The sequence below is a fragment of the Pyrgilauda ruficollis genome, unplaced genomic scaffold (assembly GCF_017590135.1).
Source record: "Pyrgilauda ruficollis isolate IOZ18807 unplaced genomic scaffold, ASM1759013v1 scaffold15, whole genome shotgun sequence".
Classification (NCBI taxonomy): Eukaryota; Metazoa; Chordata; class Aves; order Passeriformes; family Passeridae; genus Pyrgilauda; species Pyrgilauda ruficollis.
In genome coordinates, this window is record NW_024513654.1 from 12,090,304 (window position 1) to 12,103,270 (window position 12,967).

General features: G+C 50.8%; 2 protein-coding genes across 2 annotated transcripts; both read left to right on the forward strand.

Moving 5' to 3' along the window:
- CALHM1 (calcium homeostasis modulator 1) lies at positions 1 to 2,381 on the forward strand. The gene is made up of 2 exons (XM_041461147.1): positions 1 to 549; positions 1,914 to 2,381. The coding sequence occupies exons 1-2, from the start codon at positions 1 to 3 to the stop codon at positions 2,379 to 2,381; spliced, it is 1,017 nt and encodes a 338-aa protein (XP_041317081.1).
- A 3,136-nt stretch (positions 2,382 to 5,517) lies between these two features.
- Positions 5,518 to 10,418, forward strand: CALHM2 (calcium homeostasis modulator family member 2). The gene is made up of 3 exons (XM_041461659.1): positions 5,518 to 5,702; positions 7,459 to 8,443; positions 8,527 to 10,418. Exons 2-3 carry the CDS (start codon positions 7,901 to 7,903, stop codon positions 8,941 to 8,943), a joined length of 960 nt encoding a protein of 319 aa, XP_041317593.1. The 5' UTR covers positions 5,518 to 5,702; positions 7,459 to 7,900; the 3' UTR covers positions 8,944 to 10,418.
- Positions 10,419 to 12,967: the final 2,549 nt, after the last annotated feature.

Here is a 12,967-nt window from a genome sequence, read left to right on the forward strand (position 1 = left end):
ATGGACAAGTTTCGGATGATCTTCCAGTTCTTCCAGTCCAACCAGGAGTCCTTCATGAATGGCATCTGTGGGATCATGGCCCTTGCCAGCACCCAGATGTACTCAGCCTTTGATTTCAACTGCCCCTGCCTGCCGCACTACAACCTCGCCTACGGGCTGGGCATCCTCCTGGTGCCCCCGTTCATCTTGTTCCTGCTGGGTTTTGTGCTGAACAACAACATCTCCATGCTGGCAGAGGAGTGGCGGCGGCCGCAGGGCCGGCGGGGGAAGGACCCGGCCGTGCTGCGCTACATGTTCTGCTCCATGGCGCAGCGGGCCATGATCGCCCCCGCGGTCTGGGTGTCGGTGACACTGCTGGACGGCAAGTGCATCACCTGTGCCTTCTGCACCTCGGTGCCCGTGGAGAGCCTGGGCAATGCCAGCCACCCCCGCCTCTCCCAGGGGGAGATACAGCGGGTCCTCGCCCGAATCCCCTGCAAGGAGATCTACAATGGGCAGCAGCTCATTGCCAACGAAGTGGCCATCAGGTACCTGCGCTGCATCTCACAGGTAAGAGGCACCGTGGCTGTGCTCTCACTGGTGGCTTGGGGTTAGGCACTGCCAGCCTGAGCTCTGCCCTCAACAGGATCTCCTTTTGAAATCAAGCTGCAGCAGGAGAGACTGGTGATTTTTCAGGGGTATAAGGTGTTCAGACTCAGCTCTGTGGGGTTATGCCTCCAGTGTGGTGCAGAGGCTGTAGCTGCAGGTCATCCTGATAATTGGCCCCCTCTCCTGCCTGGGCAGCCCAGGGCTGCAGAGCAGTGACAGCCAAACCACCTGCATGTATTTATTCAGAGCAAGCTCAGAAGGGGCTGAGATGGACCTTACTCAGTGGCTGGTAGGTTGTCACCCTCTCCAATAACCCATCAGTTGCTCTTGCTTCTTAGTACAACATATGCAAGCAACGGGGCAATAACCATCTATGCCACTTGTCTCTGCCGCTGCATGGGAGCAGGGTGTGTTTATTAGCCATCCCAGGGAACCACAAATGAAGAAGTGCCACTAACCACTTGTCCTGTGCTTAATTCCTCTCATGCCCTCTGCTCCTGGCCATGCTGGAGACAGGATTGTCTGAAATACCTGTCACTCACGCACTCCCATTTATAAGCAGACCTTCTGCCTGACCTCCTTAGGGCAGACAGGAATGATTATCCCCTTTAAGAGAAATGGAGCTGCAGGGACTTCAAAGACACAAAGCAGATTTTCCTGGGCAGACCCCAACTGGAAACCATCGGGAGCTGAAAAACAAGAGGCCCCATATAGAACCTCCCCGAGTGCTCTTTTAGGGGGCTGCACTTCCAGGAGAGTTGAATGTCACGAGCTCTGCCAGTACAGCCTGGAGGCAACCTGAGCTAAGACTGATGGTGAACAAGACAGACTGGTCCTGGCTCTGTCCTCATCTCACCCTCCCTGTCAGACTCCATTAACAGGGGAGCTTTCACTGCTGCCCACTCACAGTACATGTTACTAAGTTCAGCTTGGAAAAAGAGTTAAAACAGCTGCATAAACCAGGGAGTATCTGGGACAATACTGCAAGTCAGAGGACACAGGCTATCCTAGACCTAGGTGAGGCACTGTCATGTAGGAGGCAGGACCAAGGGCTGGGCACAGGATTCAGCCCTGGTGTTATTTATGGTCAGTGCCTGCTGATGCTCTACAAGGCAAGAAGCAATAGGTGCTGCCTATGTGGATGCACTGAAAAAATATTCAGTGCAAATGGTTCGTAGAGCCTCCTCACCCAGTTTTGCAGTGTAAACACAGCCAAATGTCAAACAGCCCAAAGTGGAGTCAGGCTTGTTCGCAGACCAGGGGGGTTCTGCTGGGCATGTGCTCTGCCTGCCTGTGACAGCTCTGGTTCCCCTTCATCCCTGCAGGCTCTGGGCTGGTGCTTTGTGCTGCTGATGACCACTCTGGCTTTCTTGGTCAGATCGCTTCGGCCTTGCTTCAGCCAGGCTGCCTTCCTGAAGAGCAGATACTGGTCCCACTACATCGACATCGAGCGCAAGCTGTTCGATGAGACGTGTGCGGAGCACGCCAGGAGCTTTGCCAAGGTCTGCATCCAGCAGTTCTTTGAGGGCATGAGCACAGACCTGGTGGCTGCTCGCTGCCACCTGCCCAGGAAAGCCCCTGACGATGCAGGGGAAGCTGCCGAGAAGCTCCTGGGCATCACCGACCAGGGCACCATGAACATGGCCCTGAAGAGCTGGCACAGATGCAAGCCCCCACTGCACCTCCACCCACCTGCCCTTCCCACTGAAAACAGCTGGGCAGGAGAAGGGCAGCCGCCCACGCACCCCTCTGCGCCCCAAAAGGAGACAGCTGCCTACTACAGCTGGGTGTGAGGGCCCACGGGGCTGTGCAGAGGCAGGATCACGTTTTTGTGAGATGGGCTGCAGAGAGGGCAGAAGCCCGGGCACAGGCAAGGGCCGGTGCCACAGCAGCCGCAGGGGAACAGGCACCCAGTGGGCTCAGTGTGATCCCATTTGCTCTCATCTGCTCTCACATCCAGTCCCACAGCATCGGTGATTCAGGGAGCAAGTTTTATGCCACGAAGGATAATTTTGCAAGGTCATAAAGGACGAGTCCCAGGGATGCTGAAGGGTGCAATGTGGCAGCCAGATGTGCCGTGTGTCCCACACCACTGAGCACCAGGTTTGTGTTGTGGCAGTTGCCAAGACAAACACTACCAGATGTGCAAAACTTCGTCTCTTTCATGACGTGCTCAGCATTGAGCAGTGCATGTGGGTTTAAGCAGTATTAAAAATCCTCTAGTGGGGAAACAAGCTGAGAGTGCCCCTTCCTTCTGCCAAGTTGTGAAACCCTAAAAGATCACATTACCCCTCCACACACTACATCCCCACAGACACAAAGGTCCTAATTTAAGAAAAGCCTTAAAATAAATTTGACCAAAGCAATGAGCTAGTGAAGAGACATCCCATATGGCACTACATGTGACAGAAACAGCATGGTTGGTGTTACTGGCACCATTATATGAGGATTCCACAGAGATGCTCCTTGAGGGAAGTGTCCAGACAAGGAGAACAGCTAGAATTCAGCAGCAGGGAGTGGAGAGGGGGCCAGGCCAACACCCTGCCACAAATCTGCTTCAGGACAATTTGTTCTTACAATTTTTCCTGTATCTCTCCCTGACACAAAGAATGTTGCTAAAAACCCACCTGGGTGTTTGTTTAAGGAGCGAAATAAATAATTTAGGCTTAACATTCAAGCTCTGTTCTCAAACACCAGGATTTATAAAAGCTATTTACAAAAGCCATTGGTGTTTCTTTACTTGGATGCAATGAAAAGGACTGGAAGAGCCCCTAGGCCAAGCCTGAGGTGCTGAGGCTGTGTGAGTTGAAGAGTTTTGCCAGTGCATGGCCACCAGCAGCAGCCAGCCCGGGCCCTCAGAGGAGAAGCTGGGAAGTCACCACCAACATTACACAATACAAGGTGGCTGCCCACTTCCATAGAAACACAGGATGACAGGATGCAGGCCCTTGAGGGGACCATGGAAATCACAGCCCAGGAGAGTGCTTCCCAGTGGCCCTGATTTTATTACAAATATGCAGAAGGCAAACCCCTTTTGAGGGATGAGTTTTAGCCCTGCCACGTCCCTTCTGAGATGTTCATCCACTTGAAATTTCTGCTGTGGTGTTCTTGTTCAAACAACTTATTATGAGTAACTGATGTGACTGTCATTTGCATAAACCTTAATTATCAGTGTGTAACTCCACAGAAGCTTTCGGAAGAAGAGAACAAAGGACCAAAGTGATGAGGAAATTCTCCTGGCTGCTGTGAGTGCATCTTGGCAAGCCCATAGTCAAGGGCAGGCTGAATCTGGCCAGCTCCCAGGAGAAAGGAGCGTGACATAGCTTTGTCATTAATCTTCACACCCAAACTTTAATTAATGCACCTGCCCAGAAATTAATAGGCACAAAACCTGATTTACAAAGCAAAGGAGATTGAAAGATAAAGGTGGTTTCAACTCCTATTATTTGCAGTTCAGTGCTGTTTGTGGCTCACTGAGAAAGGCGTGCTCAGAGTCCACCATGATGGTGTGCAGCACAGAGGGATGGCGGGCTCCATGGCACATCCATTAAGGTATCAAAATAATTAGATGCATTTGCAATGAGAAACTCTTGGACTTTTAACTAAGATTTTTAGGATTAGCGCTTTGCCCCATGCAGCAAAGCTGAGTCCTCAGGCAGGTTCTCCTCTCCATGCTGGAATTTGGGGACATTGCTCACTGCCTTGGGAGGAGAGTCTTCCCAAGGGAGCCCAACACAGCCCCTGGGATTTCAGCCAGGCTGTGGTCCCAGTGCTGATCCCACTTTGTTGCAGTGCTCTGAGAGTGGAGCAAACCCCACGGCCCCCACCAAGCCAGCCAGGGAGCCAGCCTCAGGCAAGCACCGCGGGTGTGGGAGTGCCGAGGGATGCACCGCACCCAAACAACTGGGAGCAGCAAAAACCCGCCCAGGGACCGCAGATCTGGAGGTAGGAAAGAAGATGGTCCAAAATTCCCAATGGCTGAACTGCCGGCGCTGGGCTGAGCCTAAATTTGCTCCGAGACAAGGGGAACGTGGGTGTTGCTGAAGATTTGCCTGTGCTGAAGACATTCTCTGGGAAGGGCTGAGTTTAACGCCAGGGACAAGACGGCAAGCAGGGTGGGGAAGGAGGATGGGGGCCTCCGGCCTCTGCAACAGGCTGGGCAGGAGCTGGATCTGAGGGACAGATGGCGGAGAGGAGGGAGCAAAGAGAAAGTGAGGCGCTCTCGGCTGCCGCGCAGGCATCGCTCAAGCAGAGGAAACAGTGAGCACAAAAGTTGAGCCAGGCAGGAATGCACCGTGCTCGCCAAAAATCAGGCTGGGCCCAGCCCTGCACACACGGCCCCCGAGCCTGCTCAGCCCCCAGCCTGCTTGGTCCCGCCTGGGGGAAAGCAGAACCTGATACCCCACAGAGCCTCTGATGCCCCGAAAACCCACCCAGGCAGGCGCCTTCCCGCTGGCTCAGCCGGCTCCCGTGTGCTAAAACAGAAGATTCTGTCCCTCCTCATGGGACCATGGGCTTCTCCTGCGCTGCCCCTGCCTGCTTGGTGTTGCTCCATCAGCATCACGGCATCCCCTGGGGACGATGGGGGCTTCATCCAAGCCCCAGGCTGGGGGGATTCACCATTTCCCCTGTGCACCCCTGCGAGGCGCCTCATCGCTGCCGTTCTCCAGGCAAACTCCCGGCCATCCCAGCCAGCCACTGCACATCTGCATCATGAGCCTGAGAAAGCACAATGTGCTTTTTCCAGTGACTCATTCTCTCAGCTTTTCATTTCCTTTTTTTTTTCTTCTTAAAGGCACAACCTCAGCTGTGCACAGAGCAGAAGCCAAGCGCCTGCTCTTTGCCCCACCCAAGCTCAGAGCCTGAGAACAGCCTCCTCCCTCTTCCCAAAAGACAACAGCAGAGAGCATGTTTCAAACTGAATAAGGAAGCCTTCTCAAACTGTTAAGGCTGTTTTCAAAAGCTTCCACTTCGCCCATCAGACAAGCCTTGGCTTCATCCCAACTCCTGCACAGCCCTGTGTGCTGCTGGAAACCCCCCACAACCAGAGCCTGAGCGAAAAAACACAGGAAGGGCTGAGAAGGCTCCAGAACTGGTTTCAACAACTTTTTCAAGTAAGTGACTTAATTTTGTCTTGCTTTCATATATATTTTGGGGAAAGACACAGAAGCTCTTAAAAACTTACCTGCTGCAAACAACTTCTCCCCTTCTCCCCAGCCCTCTCTCCCAGACCATAACTACCAAGCAGAGGAAGGGTAACCTCTAAACGGCCAACACTTCTCTTTGCCAGCTCCTCAGATTTTTGCTTTGCCACTTGCCAGGCTCTGTCAGGAAGATTATAGGGCTGTGTTTATCAGGGCTGTTTGTGGGTAACTAACAACAAATGCTTGAACTAGAGCAAGTTTGTGGGCTGGCTGCAAACGTGGAGTTCCACCAAGCATGGAGATGGAGGCCTGGCTCCTCATCACGTGGTGGCAGTTTTCAGCTGGTCTGTCTTCTTTGCAGAGGGAGTTTTGCATATGGAAAACTGGGAAGCTGCAGGAAGACATTAAGGGCTGTTTACATTTTAACTCAGCAATATCACAGCGTGACTTTAGAGGGATTGCCAGGGATTAGACACAGCAAAGAACTGAGGCAAAATTCCTGCCCCTGTTCCCCACCTGTGCCCCATGGAGAAAGGGAGTAAACCAGGATGTGTTGAGCAGCAGATGAACTGAGGCAGAGTAGTGATTTAAAGCACAGCATAAGAGCAAGCCTTGTGCAAAAGACCACAAGGATTAAAGTATCTTTGTCTCTTCTGCCTGAATGTCCCTGAAGTCTTGTGCCTGCAGTTGGGGTGGCCCAGGGAAGACTTTGGGGCAGGCCTGTGGGCCATGGCTCCCAGGTAGCCCCAGATGTGTGCTGGCACTTCCAGCACTGTGCAAGCTGCCAGAGACGGTTGGTTGGGCACCAGGTCCTTCCTGTCTCCAGCAAACCCTGGTGACAGCAGTTCCTCTGAGGCCAGCGCGTTTTGTCACGGGTGAGGGTTCCCAGAGCTTGCAAGGTCCTTGAGGCTTCCTGAAGAGAAACCCTGTGGGGATGCAGCACTGATGGAAAGTCAGCTGAGAAATTAATTTAATCCAGCTTGGAGATGGGATGGGGGAACGGACGTCGCTGCAGAGATACAATCCCCAGTTATTTCCCTGCCCTTAAAAAAATCAGAGAACGTGCATTTCCCTGCTTGGCCCCAAGTGCCTGCGGCCCTGTCAGTGGGGTATAACACAGGCAAAGGGCACCAAAGAGCATCTCTGGCACTGAGGCTGCAGGTTGAGGGGCTCAGTCTCAGGGCAGCAATTAAGAGGCTGAGCTGGGACTGCAGGCCAGGACAGGGAGTACGATTGTATCAATCAGCTACAGAATGGGAGATCATCCTGCCATACCTAATCCTAGCAAAAGGTCACACATAATTGCTGTCCCAGCTTTGTGAGCATTTGGTGTTTGTATCCTGGGACATCAGGACAAGCTTTCCCAGAAAGCCACTTCTCTTGCTGGTATGAACAGCTCCCAAGCATCCCTTCACCCTTCTCAGCAAAGGCTGCTCCTGCCTGGGCCTCCCATGCCGCATTTCTGTGCTCCCAAATCTGCTGGGATGTCTCACAGCACCCCTTGCTGCCTTCCTCACATACCTGCGTCTATTCATAAGTATTAACTCATCAGCTCTAAAGAGGGAGGTAAAAGCCACACAGAACACCTTCAAAGCAGCACAACCCCAGCACCCATGTGCCACACATACACTGGGCTAGTGTGAGTCAGTTCAGAGCTGGGGACACATCCTAGTGCCAGTGCTCTGGTCCAGTTTTCCCAGTAACATGGTGTCCTCCTTCATTGCAGGTTTGGGTGATCATCAAGAGTTTGCCAGTGATGCTGACATTAATTGCCTCTGTGAGAGGTGACTAAGACCAAACATAAGGGAAGAGAACAAACGTGCAATTTAGAGGGACAGAAAGGTATGTCCCACCTGTCGTCTTTGCTGTAGTGAAGCTTTTGGAGGACTTAGAGGGAAACTAAAATGGCTGAGGTCTCACATATTGCTTAGGCAAAGTCCCTTTTCAGCCACTTTTTGAAGTATCCCTGGTATCAGCAACCAGCTCCAGAGGCTCCCACCTCCAGGTGGGAGGAAGGGACATCAGTGAAGGTGTCTTGCTCCTGGAACGACTCCTTGCACCTCAGCTAGCACCAGGCCATTTCATCCCCCACTGGAGTGTTCCTCAGTGCTGGGGGCTGAGCCAGCACAGCCTCCTCTGCAGCACACACCTCTCAGCCCCCCAACGAGATGGCCGCCCTCATCGCTGAGAACTTCCGCTTCCTCTCCTTGTTCTTCAAGAGCAAAGATGTGATGATTTTCAATGGTTTGGTGGCCCTGGGCACGGTGGGGAGCGAGGAGCTCTTCTCAGTCGTTGCCTTCCACTGCCCCTGCTCCCCTGCCCGCAACTACATCTATGGGCTGGCTGCCATCGGTGTCCCAGCCCTGGCCCTCTTCCTCATTGGTGTCATCTGGAACAATCACACCTGGAACCTCGTGGCTGAGTGCCACAAGCGTGGCACCAAGAACTTCTCCGCTGCTGCCACCTTCCTCCTCTTTGGCTCCATCATGGGCCGAGCGTCCGTGGCACCCATCACTTGGTCGGTCATCTCGCTGCTGCGAGGGGAAGCTTACATCTGTGCCCTCAGCGAGTTTGTCAAGCCATCCTCCCTGGACAAGTTTCCAGCTGAGTACGGGGCCGAAGTGCTGGCCAAGTTCCCCTGTAGAGACGTCCCGGCAAACCTCACCAAGTTCAGGGACGAGGTGACACGGAGGCTGAGATACGAGTCCCAGGTAGGCACACCAGGGAGAAGGCCACAGGGAGTGGGTAAGACCGCCTTGCCGTGTCCTAACGCAGCCTCTCTCTTCTCTCCCAGCTCTTCGGCTGGCTGCTCATCGGCATTGTTGCGGTCCTGGTTTTCCTCACCAAGTGCCTGAAGCACTGCTGCTCGCCGCTGAGCTACCGGCAGGAGGCCTACTGGGCCCAGTACCGCTCCAACGAGGACAAGCTCTTCCGACGCACGGCCGAGGTCCACTCCAGGATCCTGGCAGCCAAGAATGTGAAACAATTCTTTGGCTTTGTGGCACTGGACAAGGAGGAGAAGGAGCTGGTGCAGGAGTTCCCGGTGGAGGGTGTCCAGCCGAGCCCCCAGTGGAATGCCATCACAGGTGTCTACATCTACCGAGAGAACAAGGGCTTTCCCCTCTACAGCCGCCTCCACAAATGGGCCAAAGGGGTGGAAGGGAACGGGCCAACCCCAGAAGGCCACGAACTGCTGTTTTTAGCTTCCTAAGACAGATGTGCACCCGCAGTGCTTCCCCAGACTGCCTGGCAGGCCTTCCAGTACCCGTGCTCAGCTGAGGGATGCACTGGGAACATTCCTCCCAGCAGGATTACTTCTATCAGCAGGTAAACAGGAATCGACAGCCTCAAGGCAGAGACTGATAAGCAATACCCTGAGCTGGGGAACCCCTCCCTCAGAGACAACAGTCTCACTGCTGCTCCCAGAGACACAGGGGAGCAAAGAGCAGATGCAGCCCTTACCTCCAGGCTGCCAGTGCAGCCCACTGCATGACACACCAGCAGAAGCCTTGGGGAGCAAGAGATGGGCACATTTCTCACTGTGACTCGTGCAGTCCCACTCGTCTCCCCCACAGCAGGGCTAGCCCCAGCCATCCCATACCTATTTGTTTTATTGACATTGGTATATTCTTACACACTTGTGTGATGCCTGTTACACAGGCAGGTCCCAGAGCACTTTGCAGACTTTACAGTGCAGGTAAAAGGAAGCAGTGGGTAAATTCCTGAGGCAAGGATGCAATAGCATCTGGGAAGGAATGGGTCAGTAATAGCCACACACCAAATAAGTGAGAGACTAAAGCAGGAGGAATCACCAATATTCCTGGTATTCAGAAAGGCACTCTGTAATTACCAAGTTGAAATCTGGGTAAGACACCAAACTCCCTTTGTTCTTACTAAAGTGCCTGGCAATCTCTAATGAGCCCAAATGGTCGCCACCATGAGTTTATAAACCCAGAGGAGGCACCATCAGAACAGCTTTGGGGCAAGGTAGCGAGGTGGAGACTGAGAGGAATCAGTACCCACAGCACTGTCTGCATCTCATTGCATTTGTCATCCAACCATCAGATGAGAGTCCTTTGTTTGGGTTACAAGCTGCAGGATGACCTCAACCAGAATTAGCTTTACAAAAAATGTATGTATATACATACAGTGTATATACCATGTAACTGTGGTTAGTCAGTTGTATTAATGGAGCATCTTTCTCAGAGGGCAAGGGGATGAGAAAGCTGACAGCCCAAAGAGCACATTACATTCATCCATCTGCTGTACTGGGACTGCAGCCCTGCAGCAACAAGGGGACAGCAGGAACAGAATGGGGGAGCAGCCCTCTCCCTACAAATCTACCACTGAATTTTCTAAAACTCTTTCCACTGCCTTAATTAGCCCCTGGAGCACGTCTCTTTTATGGACTTGGCCCAGAAAGGTGTAAAATTACTATCCTCACCAGGACACTATGGCTTCAAGGCTGCTCCTCTGGCATTGCAGTCTCTTTTCTCCCAGGGGTCAATCCTATGTACAGTGTTTAAAGAGCTGGCATGACAGAGAAGTTTGGTTTTCCTACTTGAATTGTTTTGTTATAGATACAACTTCCTTTTACACTGTGTCATTTATCAAAAAGCCTTAAGTTGTTCAAAAAACAGCCCAAACCCACAAAACTCAGAGGGGCTTACACACAAGGAGATTTGAAATAAATTATTAAATTAGTTATTTTTCATTGACTTCTGAATTTTTTTCAGGGGGGTATAAAAGGCATAATTTAACATTCTCTTTGAACTCAAGGACTGGGAACTTATTTTTTCTTTCTATTAAAGATTCAGATCCTCTCCTATCCAGATCATGCTGGAATGTTTCAAAGCATTACCACATATTACAAGTTAGTAACACGGCTTTTTAGTTATGCTTGCAGTGAGTAGCACAAATCTTGTATATCAGGATACACAATTGCAGCAAAGGAGAGAAAATTATTTAAAAAGCTTTCTACAAGTATGGTGTCTTGCAAGAAAGAGCTGCAGGCTATTCCTTCACATAAAGAGGCTGGAACACCGCTTAATGGGCAAGGCATCCCAGGATCCCTGCTCAGCCTCTCCACAGATTTGCTTTGCATTTGTGGGAAGGCTTGGCTCTCAGCTTCACCATCAACTAATCCACAGAAATAATCAGATGGAAGTTAAATTAAATTGCATTAACTTGAGATGAAAGGGAGCTCATTTGCATTTCTTCTCACTGGCCCTCGAGTGCAAACATGCAGATGCACATGCCACCCCCACAGCCAGCAGACACAAGGTAACTTGCTGAAACAAAGCAGAGTTCCTCTTACTTCCTTTATTTCCCTCGCCTTCCTCCTTGATAGTCCTAATTATTCCTTTGAACCACCTCCACTCTGGTTCCTTCTCTTCCCCTTTCCTCCTTTGAAGGAAAGGGGCAAGACACGTAATGCTTGAGAATGGATTTGTATCCTAAGAATAAACCATGAGCACAAACCATCTTTTGTTCTGTTTACATCCCTTCTCTCCTGTATTAAATCCACTTTCTTTCCATCGGCTGGGACAGGCTAGGGGCTTGTCCAACTTGTCTGTTTTCCCTCCCTCTTGTTGGAGAGGCATGTTTGAGTGCACAGCTGTCAGTGAGGAGTGGAGCAAGACATTACACTCAGAAATTTGTTTGCAATTGCAGAGATTTGTTTTTTCTCCTCTCTGCTATCCTGAGTGTAGTCTCCACTGAGACAGTCCTAGGCTTCTGCCTCTCCTGGCACATCATCACCCTCAGGAATATATCCCTGCTGCTCCTGTCATCCAGCATCCCCCAGTGACAATGCTAAGGTGAGGAACATTAACCCAGATTGGTAATGTTTGTTTTACACACAAGCACAAGCAGCCAGGTTAGATTTTTCACTGAAATGCCAAGAGCAAAATTGAGTCACCCATCTCCCCTGGCAAGCTGGATCACACAAGCTGGGAGCTCACACCCCCTGCTTTTCCTCCAGGGACCAATAATAATCCCGTCACAGAACAGCCCACAGGTCACAACTCCCAGCAGCAAGATGGGTTCAAACCAGGCTTCTCCAGTACAGAGAATTATACACAGGTCTTTCACCTCTCCTGCCTACTACAGACACTATAATAGCCCCAGTAGTGAAGAAGAAACAATACCTCTGAGGGATCTTGGTTTCTATTGCAACGCTTATTTACATGTTCTATTATGCAACTAATTAAACCAAAAGAAAGAGCCACCATCATTGAAGCTGTGTTCTTTAAAAAAGGCAGCAGTTGCTACTGGATGTTGCAATCAGCCTCCTCCACTACAAGACCATTAAGCAAAATCTGAGTACAGCACCCTGCTCTCCCTGGGGGCAAGGAGTGAAATTACTTGTTTCTGGATCCCAAAGGACTTGGGAATGAAATAGATGCTGAATCATCCAGCCTTGCCAGCACTGGGCATTCACAGAGGCAGAAGAGCTGGGTCCTGCAAAGCTCTGGTTTTGAGTTTAGAGTACCTACAATGAGTAAGACGCTTCAAGTTTGGTATTTCAAAGCTAGGGTCTACACTGGATAATCACATCTGTTGGCATACCCTGTTTTCCTCTTGCCTTGAGTTCTTTCTCTGTAAAACACTGGGCTAATCATATCCACATCTCAGTGGAAAGTTAGAGGAATACAGAATTGTAAGGATATGGACCATAAGGCACTGACATCAGTGGCAGCTTTTTTAAGTACCCAAAATACCTGGCTTTTTCCAAGCAGAAGGTTACATTAGGATAACTTTTTTTCAGCACAGAAAAAACACTCTTTTCTTTTACTTCAGTGATTGCTCTTAAGAGACAATGACTACTGAAAATCACTATTTTTTCTGTCATCAATCCCTAGCAACTTGCTACAACAGATGGTTTTCCAGGGAGGTTGTGCAGTCTCCATTCTTGGGGAAATCAAAACCAAACTGGGAAGGAACCTGAGCAACCTAGTCTTGCTGACCCCTGATTTGAGCAGGAACTTGAAGATCATCGTCAAGAGGCTCCTTCCAGCTTCAACTATGCCACAATCCAGTGTTGCTCTGCCAATTTCTAGAGCATAAAGGCACCTGAGATAAATCTTTTGAAGTGTTAATGCATCCAAAAGACAAGAATCTTCTCTGCCATCTTAACAGTGAGAAAAATCAAATTGTAAGACATTACTGTACGTAAAAGCAGCATGTCATAACTGCAGCATTTCCCCAGGAAAGTAAAACAGGTACAGCTGATG

What these genes read in the sequence shown, in the direction of transcription:
- CALHM1 (XM_041461147.1), top strand. Translation starts at nt 1, where the DNA reads ATGGACAAGTTTCGGATGATCTTCCAGTTCTTCCAGTCCAACCAGGAG. An exon ending in ACCTGCGCTGCATCTCACAG is followed by an intron (nt 550 to 1,913) that starts GTAAGAGGCACC and finishes TCATCCCTGCAG; the next exon opens with GCTCTGGGCTGGTGCTTTGT.
- CALHM2 (XM_041461659.1), top strand. Translation starts at nt 7,901, where the DNA reads ATGGCCGCCCTCATCGCTGAGAACTTCCGCTTCCTCTCCTTGTTCTTC. An exon ending in GGCTGAGATACGAGTCCCAG is followed by an intron (nt 8,444 to 8,526) that starts GTAGGCACACCA and finishes CTTCTCTCCCAG; the next exon opens with CTCTTCGGCTGGCTGCTCAT.